The 21897-nt window shown below is 40.2% G+C and overlaps 1 protein-coding gene across 3 annotated transcripts in view; it reads right to left on the reverse strand.

Moving 5' to 3' along the window:
- The window catches only part of helz2a (helicase with zinc finger 2a), a 120447-nt gene that overhangs the window by 22788 nt on the left and 75762 nt on the right, over positions 1-21897 (reverse strand). For all 3 annotated transcript variants that reach the window (XM_039776603.1, XM_039776602.1, XM_039776601.1), the window contains 4 exons: positions 21068-21220; positions 11521-11706; positions 9850-9994; positions 5192-5308 (listed from right to left, as the gene is read on the reverse strand). In XM_039776603.1, the coding sequence (XP_039632537.1) occupies positions 5192-5308; positions 9850-9994; positions 11521-11706; positions 21068-21220 (601 nt within the window). The remainder of the gene's footprint in view (positions 1-5191; positions 5309-9849; positions 9995-11520; positions 11707-21067; positions 21221-21897) is intronic.

Below are 21897 nucleotides of genomic sequence, written 5' to 3' on the forward strand. Positions count from 1 at the left end.
TATATATATATATATATATATATATATATATATATATATATATGTATAGGATGGTCCAGATCTAATTATGTAATTTTCATTATGTTATAACTTATTAAGTGTATTACATAGAAAATCACCCGAAAAATCCTGGACCATCGAGAAGTGTGCGAACTGACGACATGAAGAATCGTCCCCGCATAAATCAAAGTCATCCAAACGATCTGGATCTGCATAATTAGATCTGAAACACCCTGTATATATATATATATATCAGTTCCCAACTCAGTCACAGAGTGTTAGGAGTTTGCATGCAACTTCTAATATTTATGTTAGATTTCTCCATTTTTTCTCCAGATTTTCACCCACCTCACAAGTCAAGCAGTCCATCTTCAGGTTAGGCTTAGGGCTAGGGGTAGGGTTAGGTCGCAGTTTAATGTAGCTGCATGCACCTGACACGTGCAATGGATAAATCTGGTAACTGCCATTTTCATCAAAATTTAGTTTTTTTTTTTTGGAGTTACTAGGTCTTTCCTGATGTTATAAGGTAGTGGTTATAGCCAAACATGTCTTCATTCCAGTAAAAGCATGATGGAAAAAGATAGTATGTACACAGTACTTTACATATTACAGGACAAAAACCTAGAAACTCCACTGACCAATGAGGAAAGACCACCTACCAATGAAAACGTTGGATTAGATTAAGTGAGTTAAATGGCAGGTGTTGTTGATTCGTGAAAAAAAAAAAAACAATATTGCATACATGAAGCTCAAGGAAAATTGAAATCTAGAGATCATTAATTATAGGGGCGACATCATTTTCTCAATTTGCCCAAAACTTGAAAGATCTGACATACTAGGTTTTTCCATAGTTGGTGAGACCTTATAAAAGGTTTTTCTGCCTTGTTCCTGATATTTCTAAGATAAGCTTTAGCTTTCCACAACACTCTTATGGAATAATCAAGTCCAGAAAAGGGGGAATTGTACAAACAATTCATTGTGCTGATTTTTGTCAAAACTGTGTTGTCATTAATGTGACTTTTTTTCCCTTTGTAGGGATTCAAGAAGCTGCCAACTCAGAGGAAGAACCATAATTATGACATGGCTTCTTTCACTGGATCATCTTTTAAAGGGCTTGTACCTTTTAGCAACCGTTAGGTAGTCTAGGAACAACTAAGGAGGACTCATACCCCATAAAAGACACAAATGAATCCAGCAGTGACCTGTGTGTTATTATTTACACAACTAACGTAATACATCATTGTTTGCTGAATAAAATAGATCCCTTATTTTCATAAGTGTGTATCTTGTTGACTATACGAGATATGTTCAAAAACATTCTGCACTTTTATATTTTCATTGGAAACGGCGAAGGCAGGAGGAGTAGTAATTGGTTGTGTCTGAGAGTGTCATGTGACTAGTTCTGCCTGGCAAGCTGGCTGCCCTTGCAGTTTAGTATAAGAGTTGTCACCCTGTGGTGAAGATGGCTGTGAAACCTAGAAATTGCACCAAAGAGGAACAGCGTTCTGTCATACGGTTTTTGTGGGCAGAAGGTGAACCAGGAGCACAAATTCATCTCTGCATGTGTACTCACTATGGGGATAAAGTTCTCTCTTGTAGAGTCGTCTATGAATGGATTGAAATGTTTGAAAATGGCTGTACTTGAAATTAGAAAAAAATCAAATACTCAGTTAGAGGATCTGTACAGACGTTTTTCAAAACATGGCAGGATCTAATCAGTAATATTTTAAAATAAGCTCATGAAGCATAGAGAATTTATTAATTTAGGTATGTTTAAAAGCTGTAAAATTTTTATGCCGTTTGGCTTGCTCTCTCTCTCAAGGGTGGGGATCGATCTGTTCTTAACTCTATTTTTCTTTTTGTAAAAACTTGATTGCTTTGTATGGAGTGCAATAAAATTAATAAAAAAAAAAAAAAAGAAAATGGCCGTACTAGTGTGATGGATGCAGAGCACTCCGGATGTCCAGCTACAGCCACGAACATGAGGAATGAACCCTGGAACTGATTTGCATCAGTGGCTATGCGCTCAACCAAAAACATTTTTTTGCTGATGGCATTAAAGAGTTGGTACGATGCTGGGAAAATTACATCGCAAAGGAAGCTGACAGTGTAGAAAGGTGATGTCATTTGTTTTTGAAATTCTTAATAAATAAAGTTAAAAAAAAGTGTGGAAACGTTTTGAACTTCCCTTGTATATATTGTTACAAAATACATTTTGTGGGATTTCGATTTTTTTCAACAATAATCCCAGAATATAAATACCCAGTAATAAAACTAATAGAGGAAGCACTTTAACAAGCAATAGAAACCCCTGGCATGAGTGAGTGAGTGAGTGAGAGAGAGAAAGTGACTATTCCATGAGAAGAACTGGCTGCTCATTCAGAGTTGGCACTGAAGACCATCAGGTATCTGAATATTTACAAAATATTCAGAATATAACGCATTCTCAGAGTGCTCCATATTAAGAAGTACAAAGACTGTTTTAATGCAAGGGACGAGGCTGTGAGCATGCACTGATGTAGCTCGTTGGTCCACCCACCACATGACAAAGCACCCAGACTGGGAGTGCAGCTGTGCAAAGGGTGACACCTCAGCACCACACTGAACAGTGTGAGGTTTTTTTATGGCGACTGGAGTGCCAAACCTGCCACCAAACCCCTGCATTTTCCCAGTAAGTTGGAGGACCTTCTTTCAGGGCTGAATGCGGATTAACGTTATACCCGGGAGGGATCAAGCTGCAGGTTAAGGGCCTTGCTCAGAGGCTCAGTGGAGTAGAGTCACTTCCGATTGCCAGTGCAGATCCCTGACCTCAGAGCCACCACTCCTCCTGTTTAATTCAAGATCTCATTAAAATGGCAGCACAATACAACCAATAAAATAAAGATACGAAGATAACAAATATATGTTGTGGACTGTGCCCGGCAGTTTATCCCAGCCAAGTCCCCCAGGCCGCCAGATGGAGCCCTCCCTGCAGTATGGAGGTCCCCCTAAGACCAGCAGGGAGTCATGGACTATGTGGTTTTTATCCTCAGCCCTGCTGGATACCACAGGGGCCACAAGAGGGAGCTGCAGGGAGGACCAAAGACTTATTTGTACACTATGACCCGGAAGTTCATCATAGGAAGAGCGACGGACTTCCGGGATGAAGAAAAGTACTTTTTACCTGACTCGGAAGTGATACAAGATCACATGGACTGGGGACTGGGAACACTTCCGGGTCAGGGAATATAAAAGGACGGAGGGAACTCCCAGACGGTGAGCTGAGCTGGGTGGTAGGAGGGCAACGCGTCTGGGAGTGGAGGATTGTGATTATTATTGATTTATTATTGTTATTGTGGTTTATGAATAGTGTGGAGTGGAGGGTGCTTAGTGCACATTGTTATTATAAAAAGAATAATTGTAGCACTTTTACCAGGTGTTTGGCGTGGTACCTGAGGGTTCAAGAGAGAACTACTGCCCCCTACTGCGACAATGTGCTCATTTAAACAAAATATACCTCACAGTTTTTTTAGCTACTTGTTTCTATTAAACAAAGAAATTATGAAGTACAAATGATCTCATATACGGTGGTGTTCATGCGTTTAGGTGCAGGGGTGTCAAACTCAGATCCTGTAAGTTTTCATTCCAGCCACTTTCTTAATTTGTAGTTTATATGGCTATTAATAAAACAGACTTGTTTTCCCCTAATCAAAACTGACTTGTCTTATTGTTTTTGTTTTTTTTTTTCATTAATCAAAAAAGAGATGCAAAGCAAGCCAACAGATGACAGGCTAACTCAGGGGTCTCAAACTGTTCTGGAGAGCCGCCATTTTCACTCTAAGCAATCTCCTATTTAGCTGTTAATGAAACATATTATTTAATATAAATTGTTCATGTTGTCATTCTGCCACTCCAGTCATTTCCAGAACTGATTTTCTTTTTTTTGTGAGATCACCACCCAGATGGTTTAAAACCACACTGTTATTTCTCAGACCTTCACTTTTTTTTTTAATTATATTGCGACAGATATAGCATGTAAGACACAAGTACAAATGGTATCAAAGGTAGCCTGCTCATCTGTTGGTTCACTTTACTTCTCATTATTGTTTGTCTGCTAGTGAAAGAAAAATTGAAACAGTTAAAAATGAAGTTAGTCGAGACAATATGGTATGCTCTATTAGCATTAGTAATAAATTAAAAATGGAGAAAAGTGGCTGAAACAAAAACCTTTAGCTACTGTGGTCCTCCAAGAATTGAGTTTGACAGATCCTTGTTTAGATTAAGTGGGGCACTGCCTTCCATCTGCCAGCGGATGGTGCTGTTGGGCAAAAATTAAGTAGCAAACTTGCCTTAATAATTTTTTTGTTAAAATGTTTAACGCAAAATCAACTTAGCCATCATATTGTGTTTCATACAATTTTCAATGACATGCCAAATTTAATTTCTAGTTTATAAAAATATATATATGTATGTGGAGTATATGAAATTTTGTTCGTGCCTGGCACCTCTAGCCTATTAACGGATTGCTTGGGCAGGCCCTTGGAACCTACAGAGTTCTTTGCTCGTGTGTGTGTGTGTGTGTGTGTGTGTGTGTGTGTGTGTGTGCACTTTTCACATCTGTCTTTGGGCTTGGGGTCCAGAGCCATTTCAAATGTCCCATCGATTGATTTATTGTGGTATAAAATGTGCAAGAACTTGTACACCTCGCTGTTTTGGAATATTTGCCATTAGTATCATCAACTACATTGATAACTTATGTACAACATGACTTAAAAATATTTATTTGTGGTTCTACATTGGAGTATTTGATGTTGCGATATCTTTTAATACAGTCCTTTTGTGGTTCTACGACAGATACTGTAGATAGATAGTCAGTCAGTCTATCTATCTATCTATCTAAGTACATACTGGTTTACTTCTGGAAACCTGTTTATTTTTCATTTGTCCAATACAGAGAAAGAACAATTTAATAATAATAATAATATTAATAATGATAATAATAATAGATGGTGACAAGATTACTGACTCTGCTTTCAAAGAGAGCTTCAACTTTATTGCTATATCAATAATAATGAATTTGAGATTAATGCTTTTGTAAAAGTAACCATAAAATATGATGGATTTTACTTGAAAAATCTGACCACAATTTAGCCTTTGGCAGGTACTTTCAGACATTTCACTATTAAATGCTGTTCTCTGCAGTATGACTTACCTTTCAACTTCTTCTTCTGTAATGCGTTCATTTGCCTTAATTCGTGCATCAAATGCCCTGATTTCTTTTGCAAAAGGATTGTGGTCCATCCGTATTCGATGATGAAGGGTGATAGACCTGGAGTACAAAGAAAACACATGGAGCCCGTTAATGTAGACTATACGGTGCCTCTACAACCAGAGTGAAAACTTCATTCGCTTTACCAGCAGTATGTCAGATTCATTCCAGTTGGGTGTAGGTCTCCAACAGAGCTGCTCTCTCTCACAGATTCTGTTCATAATTTTTAATGGAACAAATTTCTAGGTGCAGCCCAGGAGTGGCGGGTGTCCAGTTTGGTGACCTCAAAATCACATTTCTTTGTATTTTGCAGATGAGGTGGTCCTGTTGGTTTCACTGGACTGTGAGCTCAGGTGTGCACTTTGGCAGTCTGCAGCTGAATGTGAAGCAGCCAGGATGAGAATCAGCACCTCCAGGTTGGGGATGAGGTGCTGCCTCAAGAGGAGGAGTTTAAGTATCTCTGGGTTTTGTTCACAAGTGAGGGAAGAAGGGAGCCGCAGATCAATAGGTGGATCAGGGCAGTGACCACAGTCAGGGAAACATTGTACCGGTCAGAAGTAGCGAAGTGACAGATGGGCTGAAAGGCAAAGCTCTTGAAATTTACCAGTTGATATACGTTCCTGCCCTCACCTGTAGGTAGTGACCGAAAGAACTAGGTTGTGGATACAATTAGCTTCCCTCAAGATGTGTGTGGGCTCAGCCTTAGTGAAAGGGTGAGGAGCGCAGACATTTGGGATGATCTCCAAGTTGAGCTCCTGCTGCTTCACTTAAAAAGGAGCTAGTTGAGGTGGTTTGGGCATCTGAAAAGAAGGCCTCCTGGACGCATTGCTCTGGAGGGGTTTCAGGGATGTCCAAATGGGAGGAGACCTCAGGGCTGAACCAGGACATGCTGGAGAGATTATATCGCTGCTGGACTCAGAATGCCTCAGTATCCCCCTGGAGGAATAGGAGGAGGATGAGGAATGTCTGAGCATCTTTGCTCCGACGTCTGCCCTCTGTTACCTGAACTCAAATAAGTGGCTGAAAACTGATGGATGGATGAATGGATAGATGGTACTTGTAATAAAAAACACACAATCAAGCCAAACAAAATAGGAGTTAGCAAACTGCAGAGCCAAAGCACCGCAGTGTTTTCATGCTTAAAATGGCCAGGAGGCAGTTCCAGAGCTGCAAAATTAAGGAGCTCTGTGCTGTTAGGCTCACCATGAAAAAAAAACCACATAATATCCATAACAACAAAACATATTCATGATCTGACTTTTGCTTTATTTGTTTACAGCTATTACATGTTCTCTAGAATTATGGGAATCATATTTTTTGGGAGATGGGTTTAAAGAAATAGGAACTTAATGGATACATTTATTTTTTGTTTCTATGTCCTTTTAATGATGTTGAAAAATTATTATGTCTTTCTGGGGTGCTATTTTGTTTTTCTTGTGAACACTGCCACTTCGATGCATTATGTGTCACTGCTGGTATGCCGTTGCTAAGTAAGATAACTGTGAGTGTGTGGCACATGATGCCATAATAGTATAAAGGTTAGCACTGTGCACTTCTAGGTGTTGTAATGGTGCACCACAAAATGGTGAAAAGTAGTGAACAGGCCTCAAAATAAATGAAAACTTAACCAGAATTTCAATGGTATGCCTCACTCATAGGCCTCGGCCCAGGCAGCCAGGCCCCAAACTAAAAAGATAGACTTTCAGGTCTACATATGCTCACAGTGGGCATTGGCTTTAAAAATGGAAGAATACCTTTAAATGTCCCAATTGCACAACAATTTCCTTTAAAAGAGAGGTAATCCACAAAATACTGGCTTTAGGACTACACAAAACAAAGTATCTTTATGAAGAATTTATTTATTTAAATAAAGAGACACGGAAAAATGGCAAAAAAAGGCAAAAGGAGCCAGAATGAGACAAAAAGATAAGGCTAAAAAGGGAATCTAAGACAAACAAGTACACAACCAAAATCCAGAGATTACATCTAAAGAGCAGAAGCAAAATAATCCACAAAATCAGAAAATGCAATGCAATACTCGCCATTATGATCTTCACTTCACCGATGTTAATGACACTCTACTGGGATCTTTTCCTCAACCTCAATATAAAGGCTGGGGGCTGTTCACAGTGGTGACATTAGGGTGACCCCATTTCTTGGGGCTTCACCCACAAAAACACAAAGTATAGTTTCAAACAACTTAAACACACAATACATAAATACTAAATCAGAAATAAACGTAAAATTAACAAATGTTGCTTAAAAACACATAATATAACAATAAAGTGGGAAATAAGCATACGCCAGGGAATTAAACATAACACTTAGTTGTGGATACAACCTAGAAACCCAGCACTATTATTGAATGATAAAATTAAATCTCTGATTATGTATTGTTTTCAGTCATATGACTATGATTTCTACTGTTTTGTTTGGCTTTGGTTACAAGATTTTACAATTTAGTTTCATGGCATGGACTTTGTTAACTAGATCTTTGTCCTTTCAGCATCAACTCTTGCTTGTTAATTAATTCTCGAGTCATCTCCCAATTCCATTTCTGTTTTAATTCTGCTGGCTGCCAGCACAGTCAGTCCACATACAATAAAACAATATAAAAACGAATAAATAAACGAATAAATAAAACAATAACATAATTCAAAATAAAGGGTAAAGACTTTTGAGCTAGGAATGGAAGCCTGGTAATTCCAAATTCGCTAACTGTATATCTGATATCACAAGGTTGACACATAACATTTGGAAAATTGAGGCTACTCTGAGACTCTGAACTGCAAATCAGTTACTTGTAGGAAAGTTCTAAGTGATACTGGAATGACTGTTGAGCAGACTGTTGGACATACAAGAAGCTACAAAAGACACTGACAATTGACAATGGTAAAATGTAAGGAGGTAGAAAGAAAATACAGTAATCCCTCGCTATATCGCGATTCGACTTTCGCAGCCTTACTCTATCGCGGATTTTAAATGTAAGCATATCTAAATATATATCACAGATTTTTCGCTGGTTTTCGGATTTCTGCGGACAATGGGTCTTTTAATTTATGGTACATGCTTCCTCAGTTTGTTTGCCCTGTTGATTTCATACAAGGGACGCTATTGGCGGATGGCTTAGAAGCTACCCAATCAGAGCATGTATTACATATTAACTAAAACTCCTCGATGCTATAAGATATGCTTCCTGCGCGGTGCTTGATTGTTTGCTTTTCTCTGCCTCTCTCTCACCCTCTCTGACATTCTCTGTGCCTGACGGAGGGGCTGTGAGCAGAGGTGCTGTTTGCACAGAAGCTGCTTGCCTAGTGGATACGGACGCACCTCTAAGAAATGCCGCTTTATTGCGGTGCTTCCAAAAGCACACGTATTGATTTTTTGATTGTTGCTTTAATCTCGCTCTCTCTGACGTTATCTGCGCCTGACGGAGGAGATGTGAGCAGAGGGGCTGTTTGCACAGAGGCTGTTTGCTTAGAAGATACTGACGCTCCTCTAAAAAATGCCTGGCAAACTTAAAAGCACACGTATTGATTTTTTGATTGTTTGCTTTTCTTTGCGAGCTCTCTCTCTTTCTCTCTCTGAAATTCTCTGCTCCTGAAGAGAAGAAGATATATTTGCATTCTTTTAATTGTGAGAAAGAACTGTCATCTCTGTCTTGTCATGGAGCACAGTTTAAACTTTTGACTAAAGGGTGTTATTTCATGTCTAGAGGGCTCTAATAATGTTAACAGTGTGGTTTCTACTTCGCGGATTTTCATCTATCGCGGGGGGTTCTGGAACGCAACCCCCACAATCGAGGAGGGATTACTGTAATATGAAATGATTTTGTCGTGGTAGATGATAAATTACAACTGTTATATAATATAGTCTTCCACGAAGGAGAAATGGGTGCAAGTCCTCCAAAAACTCCTGCGTATAAGAGGCACACCTTAACCCAGCCAGGCCACAAATAGTACCTGCTGGATTTAGTCAGAGCTGGCCTCAAAAACTGGGGAGCTGGTAAAACAATTCAATATGCCCCCTCAGAGGAACGATGACGATAAATACTTGGCTTTAATTAGAAAAGGCAACAAAATTTTTTTATAAATTGAGGATTTACCACAAATAGAAAAAATACAGGGAAGCAAAAAGCAGACAAAAGGATTTGCCTAAAAAGACAACTCAGAGCATACGAGCCTAATAGCGCAATCCAGAAAACAGAATAATTGAAACAGAGCAAGAAAGCAACAAAAAAAGTAAATCCAATTATATTACAATACTCAGAGACCATCAATTTTAAAGGATGATCCCAGGCTCCTGAGCCTTCTCAGTATTCTTATATAGCAAGAGGGAGGACTCAGGGGTGATGAAATCAGGGCAGTCCCATCCCCTGGGGCTTCACCCACAAAGTGCATGGATCATAAGCACATTTAAAAGGACATTATACAATTACAGAACTACAAATGAAACAAAAATAACATGCAGATGTGAAAAAATATAACTAAAAATGAACACAATAGCAATTTCAAACATTGAAAGATGTTGCCATTGATTACTAGGAGCACAATGAGTCTGAAAGGCCTGGTTTGTGCAAAGCTCAGTGTGTTTCTGCTTACCGGAGTTCAGGCTTTGGTTTTCCTTCTCTGAGGTACTTTCGAGAAAGCTGCAAGCTGCTACCAGGGTAAGGAAACTCCATCATTTCCATCTGTTCACTATAAACCCTGAGGGGCTTCAAAATATTTGTAAACTTAAGGAGATATTCTGAAAAAAAAAAATGAAAACACAGGGGACTTGATTTGTAAACAAGACAGTTTAAGATCCTGTATAGTGTGAACCTTAGAGGACACTCATACTCTCAAAGCTAAATGTACAAATAAAAAGGGTGTTATTACAATGCTGAGGATATAACAGAGAGATAACACCAAGGAAATATAAAGCAGAAAAGCCTACCTTCCTAATGGTTTCCTGCATGTTATACTATATTATGGCAGGCGGCCGTAACCCTTACCCAGCCAGGACGTCGAGAGTGTGGAAGGACTGGGGGTTGAGTATTTTTAGGACAGTTTCTCCTCTGGGCCAACAGAGGGCAGCCCCCTTGGTTTCCAGCAGGGCCGTGGGTCATGGGCTTGAGAGATCAACCCTGTTGGAACCCGTGACCACCACCAGGGGGTATATGGACCTTTCCAAGGCCTTATTTGGCCACACTTCCACCACACCCGGTTGGGTACCTGGAGACCTTCTGGGGCCAGTCCCCACCATTCGAAGGCCATAGTTAGAAGGAAGAGGACAACACCTGAGGAGTAGAGGCGGGTGGACTGGCGGCAAGGAAGGGACTGAATTGTTGTGTTGTGTGGTGATTGGTGTACTATGCTGTGAGGTAAATAAAAGGGTGTAGTGTGGCAAAATCTGCCTCCTGCCTATCTGCCCGTGTCTGGCTTCACAATATACAGTATATATTCCGCACATTCCATTACATTTAACCCGGCAGACTTTTCTGTTTGTTCTGACTGCACCTGGACAAGACAGCAGCCTGTGCATTAAGGGTGCCACAGCTAATAGAGAGTGACGGGGAGTGTTAAAGGGATCATTTTCCTACAGATCATCTAATGTGGTCTACCTAATTCTCTGTATGAAATGTCCGAACTCTTTGTGGGAGAAACTGGACAAACACTCCGCCAAAGAATGAACTTACACAGGTCCCACATTAATCATGGCAACAGCTCACTTCAACAGCCATTGACACTGTGAGAAGGACTTTAAAGTCCCAGTGCTTATGGGCAACTTCAGAACATAGCAAGAGAGAAAAGAAGGGGAAGTAAACTCACGCTAAAATCGAACACATTACGACATGGTTTAAATAGAGACAAGAGTTTTATGGCCAGATATGGGGACTGTTTACATCTCTTGAACTGACACAGACGACCTGTCTACAGACCCACATTGTATTGAAGAACTCATCAGAAACTTCAAAAGACTTTGTTGGACAGTTATCTCATCTAAAGGTCTTGAGTAGTCATTGTTCTCCTCTCTTACTAAATTAATCTTAGCCTGGATAGGTCTATTAATTTTTATCTAAGATGTCTCAATTAAAGGTTTTCCAATGTTGTATCTATCCTAGTCTCCATATAAACACAGGGAATTCTAGTTTCTATATTACATCATGCCTGAAGAAGGGGCCTGAGTTGCCTTGAAAGCTTGGATATTTTATTCATTTTAGTTAGCCAATAACAGGTGTCACTTTGCTTGAATTCTCAGTTTCAACTGTGGAACAAGAAGTTACATTTTACCTGCAACAACATCAACAGATTTATTAGAGGGTCCACAGTAAAGGACATAATCTTTCTTGGCTGTCTCTGCTTCGTCTGTGTTAGAAGCCTTTTTCAGAAGCAGGCGTTTCTTGTGGCTGCCAGCCTCTTTATTTAACTGATGAAACCAGTAGACAATGTGAACACCAACAACTGTTTTTCCAGTTCCTGTAAATTAAAAATTAACATGAAGATGTTTAGAAGTAAAGATTCAATAGTTTCAAAACTCTCTTATATTTATTATTACTATTAAGTGGTAATGAAAGAAATGGACATGTTTCGATTTGTATACAGTTTCGCAGAACTGATAGTAAAATATCAGTTCACAGGTAATTTCACACTAACTCACAAAAGACTTTTTGGGGTATTACTTTGATGGAGTTTCCTGACACGGACCTGCTTGAGAGAACTGCTAGTTTAGAGAAGCCGTTGAGGCTAAAAAGGAAGAAATTGTGAGTGATTTCATTTTTGTTCTTTGTTTTCGACACTGGAATTCCTGACATTAAAAGAGATACAGTACAATAGAGTTTATTTTTGTATAGCCCAAAATCACACAAGAAGTGCCGCAACGGGCAAAGCAGAATGACACAGATGACGGAGATGGTTTTGCTCTCATCTAATTTATTTGCACACACGTACATATATATAGATAATATATATAGATACAGCACGGGCTTACACAGCTAGTAAATTATATATATATATATATATATATATATACTGCTCAAAAGAATTAAAGGAACACAAAGCACATCAGATCTCAATGGGAAAAAGAAATCCTCCTGGATATCTATACTGATATAGACTGGGTAATGTGTTAGGAACGAAAGGATGCCACATCGTTTGATGGAAATGAAAATGATCAACCTACAGAGCCCTGAATTCAAAGACGCCCAAAAATCAGAGTGAAAAAATTATGTGGCAGGCTAGTCCATTTTGCCAAAATTTAATTGCAGCAACTCAAAATTGTACGCAGCACTTTGTATGCCCCTGTGTTCTTGTATACATGCCTGACAACATCGGTGCATGCTTCTAATGAGATGACAGATGATGTTGTGGGGGATCTCCTCCCAGATCTGAACCAGGACATCACTGAGCTCCTGGACAGTCTGAGGTGCAACCTGGTGGCATTGGATGGACCAAAACATAATGTCCCAGAGGTGTTCTATTGGGTTTAGGTCAGGAAAGTGTGGTGGTCAGTCAATGGTATCAATTCCTTCATCCTCCAGGAACTGCCTGCATACTCTCACCACATGAGGCCAGGAATTGTCGTGCACCAGGAGCCACTGTACCAGCATAGGGTCTGACAATGGGTTCAAGGATTTCATCCTGATACCTAATGGCAGCCAAGGTGCCTTTGTCAAGCCTGTAGCGGTCTGTGTGACCCTCCATGGATATGCCTCTCCAGACAATCATTAACCCACCACCAAACTGCTCATGCTGAATGATGTTACAGGCAGCATAATGTTCTCCATGGCTTCTCCAGACCCTTTCACTTCTGTCACGTGCTCAGGGTGAACCTGCTCTCATCTGTAAAAGCACAGGGCACCAGTGGTGCATCTGCCAATTCTGGTATTCTATGGCGAATGCCAATCGAGCTGCATGCTGCTGGGCAGTGAGCTCAGGGCCCATTAGAGGACATGGGGCCCTTGGGTCACCCTCATGAAGTCTTTCTGGTTGTTTGGTCAGAGACATTCACACCAGTGGCCTGCTGGAGGTCATTTTGTAGGGCTCTGGCAGTGCTCATCCTGTTCCTCCTTGCCCAAAGGAGCAGATACTGGTCCTGCTGATGGGTTATGGACCTTCTATGGCCCTCTCCAGCTCTCCTAGAGTAACTGCTTGTCTCCTAGAATCTCCTCCATGCCCTTGAGACTGTGCAGGGAGACACAGCAAACCTTCTGGCAATGTCACGTATTGATATGCCATCCTGGAGACGTTGGACTACCTGTGCAACCTCTGTAGGGTCCAGGTATCGCCTCATGCTGCCAGTAGTGACACTGACTGTAGCCAAATGTGAAACTAGTGAAGAAACAGTCAGAAAAGATGAGGAGGGAAAAATGTCAGTGGCCTCCACCTGTTAAACCATTCCTGTTTTGGGGTCATCTCATTGTTGCCCCTCTAGTGCATCTGTTGTTAATTTCATTAACACCACAGCAGCTGAAACTGATTAACAACCCCTCTGCTACTTAACTGACCAGATTAATATCCCATAAGTTTCATTGACTTTATGCTATACTCTGATTAAAAAGTGTTCCTTTAATTCTTTTGAGCAGTATATATATATATATATATATATATATATATATATATATATATATATATATATATATATATATATATAATTTCCTGACATCTCCGATCATCTGGGTGATCTTTTTATCAAAACCACCCATCACTCCATTTGCACTATCCATCACGCAATTCAGGATGATAATCTTCTTGACCTGAGATTGTGCTTTCATATTTTTAAGAAAAATAGAAAGATTGTCTATTGTCAGGTTCTATATATATAATTTACTAGCTGTGTAAGCCTATGTTGTAAATAGCCCAGTCTCATAGAAACTACTGAAATCGTTAGAAGAAAAATTGAAATGCAGAGACGGCAGGTTTCGTTTTGCAGATATGCTCGTCTCCCTTGTCTATCAGCAGCTAAGCGAATTTCTCTCTCACTTATCTTTCCTTGGTGGTTTCACTTTGGCGATGAAGTTCCTTTCTTTCAGCTTCATGCTGTAGCCTCATACTTATTTCTTCTTCTAACTCGTTAACTTGGGGCCACCCTGACGGCACTTTCAGCTTCATGCTATAGCCTCGCACTTCTGGGCCAGACAGAGAGACACACACACTTCCATGCGTAAATGTTTATATGTTAGATACACTACAATACAATACAATTTACTTTTGTAGCCTCGCACTTCCAGGCTGGTCAAAAATATACATGTACTTCCACACATAGATGTTTATATATATACTAGCCAACCCGCGGCGTACCATACGCCGCACAATCAGGCCAGTTTTTTAATAATTTTTAAGCAAAGGGAGAAAATTTAACATTTGCAAAATTGGTAATGTAATAAATCAGCAAGAAAAGCAACATTGTAACAATGCACGGAACGAACCAACACACAATCGTCCGTGCGGCGTAGCGAGGTGGGAGGGGGGTGTGTACAAAGTGCAGGAGCATCCAAGAAGACGCATGTTTGTCGCGGATGCGAATTGCTGTATGTAGCGTGTAGAACACTTTGCTATGCTGCATGCGGTCGTGCGTCGTAACCGAAAACTCGTTTTTTAAAGACTGCTCACTTCATTGTGTTTTAACCTCCGTTGTAAAGGAATGTTTTAATGATCCCATGGGATACCCTTGCAAACAGTTTTACACGCTGCATATGGCGATTCACCTCCGCGAGAAACATGCCTCTATTAACAGTCAACGTGTGGGAGGGGGGTGTGTACAAATGGTAGGGACGAAAACAGTGGGAGTGTATGAGTCGCACTTAGTAGCAATTCCACGGTTTGCAGCCCGAATGTGGTTCAACAGCTTACCCACGCCTAGACACACGCTCAATCTCATGCATAATTATTTATTGAATGGTAAACACTTCTGGAAAGACACAGTTGTCAAAAACAGGTTAGTGTGAGAATACAACAGTAAGTGAATGAAAAGATGGAACTCTGGAGAGAGCAAAATACAACACAATAGTGAACCTGTGGCATAACAAACACTGCATAATTATTTATTGATGGTTGAAAACTTCTGGAAAGACACAGGGTCACCCCTCGCAAACTGTTCTACATGCCGCATACAGCGATTCACTTCTGCGACAAACAAACTGTTTTACACACTGCATACAGTGAATCACATCTGCGACATGATTTTTCCTAGATGGTCCTGTCGCGTCCACCCTCACACTCAAAGCATACACACTGCCTGCTCATGTGCCCGGTCGCAAGCCGCGTCCAGCCTCATTCTCGAAGCATACACACCGCCTGGTAATGTGTCCGCTCGCAAGAGAAATTCACGGAGAGCCGCCCACCAGCTGCCTGTGTGTGTGCCTCGGTCTGTCTCTGGCGCGGCTTTCTCTTGCGCTGCCTCTGTGTGAACTGGCCAGGCACAGAGAAGGTCAGCTGCTGGGAGAGCGTCTCGACTGTTGCAGGGCCTGCATTGGTGAAGCAGGTGAGGCGGTAATGAAACAGAGGCACAGGGCTTATTGGTTTTTAAAGACTGCTTACTTCATTGTGTTTCAACCTTAGTTGTAAAGGAATGTTTTAAGGATCCCATGGGATACCCCTCGCAAATCGTTTCACACGCTGTATATGGCGATTCACCTCCACGAGAAACATGCCTCTATGAACAGTCAACGTAGCTCGGAGGTACATGACATTAACCTGACCTGCACTGCATGTGGTCTCTATGACAGACGAACATAAATGACACCATTTTTTCTGTGTCGTCGCGTCCAAGTTGGTGGGGGTGGCCCTGCGAGTTGTCCTCGTATCCAATGGTCTTGGAGTTGGTAGGCATGGCTCCTTCCTGTGTGCGCCATAGGTGTCTCACTTGTCGGTGGCTTAGTGAATCCACGCCTCTTCCGGCGTGCTTTTCATGGTTGTCTTGCCTTAGTGAATTATATATATATATATATATATATATATATATATATATATATATCTACTAGCAAAATACCGCGCTTCGCAGCGGAGAAGTAGTGTGTTAAAGAAGTAATAAAAAAGAATATATATATATACACACACACACATAAACATATATATATATATATACATATCCATACATATATACATATACACATATATATACACACACACACACATATACATACATATATATATATATATATATATATATATATATATATATATATATATATATATATATATATATATATATATACTCACCTAAAGGATTATTAGGAACACCATACTAATATGGTGTTTGACCCCCTTTCATCTTCAGAACTGCCTTAATTCTACATGGTATTGATTCAACAAGGAGCTGAAAGCATTCTTTAGAAATGTTGGCCCATATTGATAGGATAGCATCTTGCAGTTCATGGAGATTTGTGGGATGCACATCCAGGGTATGAAGCTGCCGTTCCACCACATCCCAAAGATGCTCTATTGGGTTGAGATCTGGTGACTATATATATATATATATATATATATGACAGCAACACTCATAACACTCACAAAACAATTACTATATATTGACAACCATGTTACGTTATTTTTAAAATGTTCCCTTTTCTTTTTCATAACTTCTTTAACACACTACTTCTTCGCTGCGAAGCACAGGTATATATATATGTATGTATATATATACCCCGATCTACATACTCTCAAATAGACAAAGCACACCCCGTGGCGCAATGGTAGAGGCTTTGCCTCTAGCGCCAACGTCTGAGGTTCGATTCCCGAGAGGGGGTGCACTGAGTATGTATGCGTGCTTCCCGATTCATATTACCCTCGCATCCCCTTGGTTTAAGACATATGAAACAATATGCGGTTAACGCAGAAAGACAGATCACCAATTGAAGCTTTATGAGTAATGGATACTTTATTCTCCATCAATGATTGTTTTGGTTAAGCCATACTCAGTGTATTCATTAGATGAACGGTAAAAAAGTAAGAGCGAGGGGAGGGTGACTTATTGAGGCACGCAGGCAAAACCACAATAGCACGTGGGCTCGATGTAGTGCGCGTCAACTCAATCTGAATTGCATGATCACATTCGAAAAAATATATCTTTTCAAGTTCTATTTAGTCGACACAAATATCTTTGGTTGGAATATAAGGCAAATTTACTCTTTACATTTGTATGGTGAAGAAAAATGTATGCAATGATGCCTACATTTAACTTACATTCCTACAAAAGATATTTCTGTCGACTAAATAAAAATTCCTTCTATTTAAAATTTAAATATAACTTGAACAAATACGATAGTTCATAATATCCACGCAGACTTGCACGTAAGAGCGGGAGTCTTCCGTTTTAACAAACAGCGTATTGCACTGATACGAAATAGCCTGCCCATTTAATTATTTAGGAATGGATAAATAAATTAAGATTTTGTACAAATAATGTTTTTCATTTTTCTTCCTTGATGGATTCTGGCACCCCCAGCAACAGTTGCTCACACCCCAAAGAGTATATATATTATGTGTGTGTGTGTGTATATGTATATATATATGTATATATATGTGGATATATATATATATATATATATATATATATATATATATATATATTATATATATATATATATGTATATGTGTGTGTGTATGTATATATATATATATATATATGACAGCAACATTCATCACTCACAACAGTGACAAAACAATTACATTGACAATCATATTACGTTATTTTCAAAATGTTTCCTTTTCTTTTCATTACTTCTTTAACACACTACTTCTCCACTACGAAGCACGGGTATTTTGCTAGTAGATATATATATCCACACACACACACATATATATAATTTATGTGTGTATGTATATATATATATATATATATATATATATATATATATATACACACACACACATAGGTATATATATATATACTAATAAAAGGCAAAGCCCTCACTCACTCACTCACTCAATCACTCATCACTAATTCTCCAACTTCCCATGTAGGTAGAAGGCTGAAATTTGGCAGGCTCATTCCTTACAGCTTACTTACAAAAGTTGGGCAGGTTTCATTTTGAAATTCTATGCGTAATGGTCATAACTGGAACCTATTTTTAGCCATATACTGTAATGGACATTAGCTCGATGGCCGTGGGGGGCAGAGCTGCGTGTGGCATCATCACGCCTCCCACGTAATCACGTGAACTGACTGTGACCGCAGTACATAGAAAAGAAGGAAGAGCTGTATTCGCGAGATACAAGTTTAATGAGAAGACACGAGGTATAAACGAGACTTTGGGTCACTTTGTAACGGAGTTAAAATTGCTGTAGCAAGAAACTTTTAAGTGCCAGGTCTTAGCTAACATTAAATAAAGCTGTGGACATCGCGAGATCGCACGAGATAGAACAGGCACAGCTCAGAAGCTTTGATGCACGTACTCCGAGCGGCTCATGTGAACTGACTATGAACGCAGTACGCAGAGAAAGCAAGACCTCTACGGAGCGCGGAGACTTTTGATCACGTGAACGTGTCTGCAAAAAGTGGCGTTTCCTGCACTGCAAAAATACTACAAAAGTCGGGCAGCCGGCAGCGTGTGCGTGCGTAGCTGTGCCGGCATTTGAGACGCTGACTGCGCTTCTGCCTTAAGTGAAAGTAAACACTTTTAATTTTTTTCCTCCTTCCCATGAGCTATAGCCCAGACAATTGTAAACACGGGATCCCATTTCTAGACCGCGGCAAACTAATATTAAGGCGTTTCGCACTTTCTTTTACACGTATACGATTATGAGGTCGTCAGGTCGGATTATGAAGATACGCACAGGAGTGGAGGACCGACAGTGCCATCCCGGCCAGTTAATGGCAGGGCCGTCTCTCCAGTCTAATGTTTTACTGTTTAATAACTTATAGACTACATTTTTTTTTTCCCTTGCACTATGTGCGCGTGCCAGCTGGCCAACTTTTATAGTATTTTTGCAGTGCAGGAAACGCCACTTTTTGCAGGCACGTTCACGTGATCAAAACGTCTCTGCGCTCTTTAGAGGTATTGCTTGTTCTCTGCTTACTGCGTTCATAGTCAGTTTACGTGACCTGCTCGGAGTACATGCATCGAAACTCTTGAGCCGTGCCTGTGCTATCTCGTGCAATCTCGCCATGTACACGGCTTTATTTAATGTTAGCTAAGACCCGGCACTTAAAAGTTTCTCTCGCAGTTTCGCTGAGTTTGTGTCAAACACCACCCTGACCATCTCATCTTCGTCTGAATATTTAGTGGCAGAGTGTTTCTATTGGATTGCCACTGAGGGACGGCCTTATATGGGCAGGCACTCAATTACATGGGAGGCGTGATGATGCGAGACGCAAGATGTATCTCCGCCTCCCATGGCCATCGAGTTGCAGTCTATTACAATATATGGACGATAAAATAGGTTCCAGTTATGACCATTACGCGTAGAATGTCGAAATGAAACCTGCCTAACTTTTGTAAGTTAGCTGTAAGGAATGAGCCTGCCAAATTTCAGCCTTCCACCTACACGGGAAGTTGGAGAATTAGTGATGAGTCAGTGAGTGAGTGAGTGAGTGAGTGAGTGAGGGCTTTGCCTTTTATTAGTATAGATATATTGTGGTACGCGGCTGGGGGTGGTACCCAGCCGGGGACGCCCAGGAGGACCGGTGGAGGGCTTGCACCTCCTCCAGACCATAAAGGGGCGACTGCCTTGGTGGCTTTGGGGACCACAGGTACAGAGCTTTGAAGCTCAGCCCTGTAGGGGCCTATGGTCACCACCAGGGGGTGCCCCAATGCCTTGGAAGCCCTGGAACTCAGCATTTCCAACACACTCGGAGTTTCTGGGGGGAAGAGGAGCAGGGACACCCGCAGTGCTTCAGGGGATACAGCCAGGCACTTCCACCACACAGGGGCGTGTCGATGGAAGATTGCTGGGAAGCACCTGGAGCACATCCGGGTGTGTATAAAGGGGGACGCCTCCCTCCATTCGATGGCTGGAGTCAGGTGGAAGAGGACAGAGTTTGGGAGGAAAGGAGAGAGGCAGCCTGAAGAGAGAAAAGGCATTGAGTAAGGGCCTGGACTTTGGGGTGATTGGTGCTGTGGCACTGGGTTGTGTGTATTTCCCACTTGTATATATTATAAATAGACGTGTTGTGGTGCTTAACATCATGTCTACCTGTCTGTGTCTGGCCTGTTCCCCACTCTCTCTCTCTCTCTCTCTATATATATATATATATATATATATATATATATATATATATTTATGGGTATATTTGTTTTTGATTATGTATTAATTAAAAGTGGATAATCAGTGTTTTCATGTTTTGTTGACTGAGTAAAGTGAAAGTTTAGTTTAACATCTAATGGTGAGTGTTTTGTCATTTATATACTATTTAAGTCATTTAGTGAATGAGAAGGGGATGGAGTACTAGATGTATTTGTAGGAAAAATGGGTGAGGTTTTATTTTAGTAGAGAAAACCTGCATTCTGTTTGCAACACTTCTACTAATAGAGGCACTAAAAGGTTTGTTTAATACTTTTTACTATTAGATGAGGGAATGCAGACCACTGCTTCTGAATTATTGTGCTGGAGACACCAACAAGAAAATTAAGAAACCTTTTGTGGTGTTTTGTGGAAGTTTGCAGAAAATGAACGCTGGGACTTAGAAGTATGTAAATAAATACAGTACAGTATGTCATTTTCCTAGTAATAAAAGGCAGATACTTTAGTCTTGTCATTAAAATTCAGAATGACAAAGTCAAGAGATATCCCTTATCAATTAACAAATTGCAGATGGTTCAGAAGTAGAAACAACTAAAGGTCTGTCCAACAGAAAACACTGTCAGTTTAGTTTTTGTAGATTTATAAGATAGCTACTCACCTGGAGGACCTTGGATAACAGTAAACTTGTGGTTGAGAGCTTGCCTTATTGCTTCATTCTGACTGTCATTCAGCTTTGGAAGACCAAGTTCTTTGTATTTTGGAATGACGAAGTCCTTGTACGTTGAAATTGCTGAACCGATTTCTATAAAACCTGATTAAAAGATACAGAAGAAAATACTCCTCTTTACCAAGGTCAGTTATTGCAATAACATGAATAACTATTTATAAATAATGCCAAACACTAGTAAAATGCATACAACAGTACATTTACCTTGAGGAGCAAACAATTAATCCTTTGAAAGCATTCTGCACAGTTCACATAGGTCTCTAACTCACCACCCACACTGCACGTCCACACATATTTAATATTTTTAATTAAATACTCTTCAAATTCTGTAGAAACAGTGCTAAAACTACAACCCACTAACAACTTTTTTATTTAATTGTAGAACTTCAAATTGAAAACACAAATTAAAATATGAAGTGTATTTGTAAAGATGTTGGAAATCTAGATCTTATGAGATAAAAATGATGTATAAAAAGATACGTCCGCAAACTCATATTAAAAACATGTCTGGTAAACTGCGTCTTAGTCCAGAAGGGAAAGTGAAAGTCAAAGTAAATGGCGTCTGCTTGAACACGAGTAACCACTATGGGAACATCGCCTCATTCCATTAACATGTCTGCCAAGAACCAACTCTTGCACATCCTAAATTTAGTCCTATCAGGAAAGTCCAGGGAAGAAGTCCTCAGATTATGTTTTCCGATTGTGGGGCTGTAAGTACAACTGTGATGTAGGATTAGAAAAACCTTGCCTTTCTGTTTGTG

This window comes from Polypterus senegalus, chromosome 14 (genome assembly GCF_016835505.1).
Source record: "Polypterus senegalus isolate Bchr_013 chromosome 14, ASM1683550v1, whole genome shotgun sequence".
Lineage (NCBI taxonomy): Eukaryota > Metazoa > Chordata > Cladistia > Polypteriformes > Polypteridae > Polypterus > Polypterus senegalus.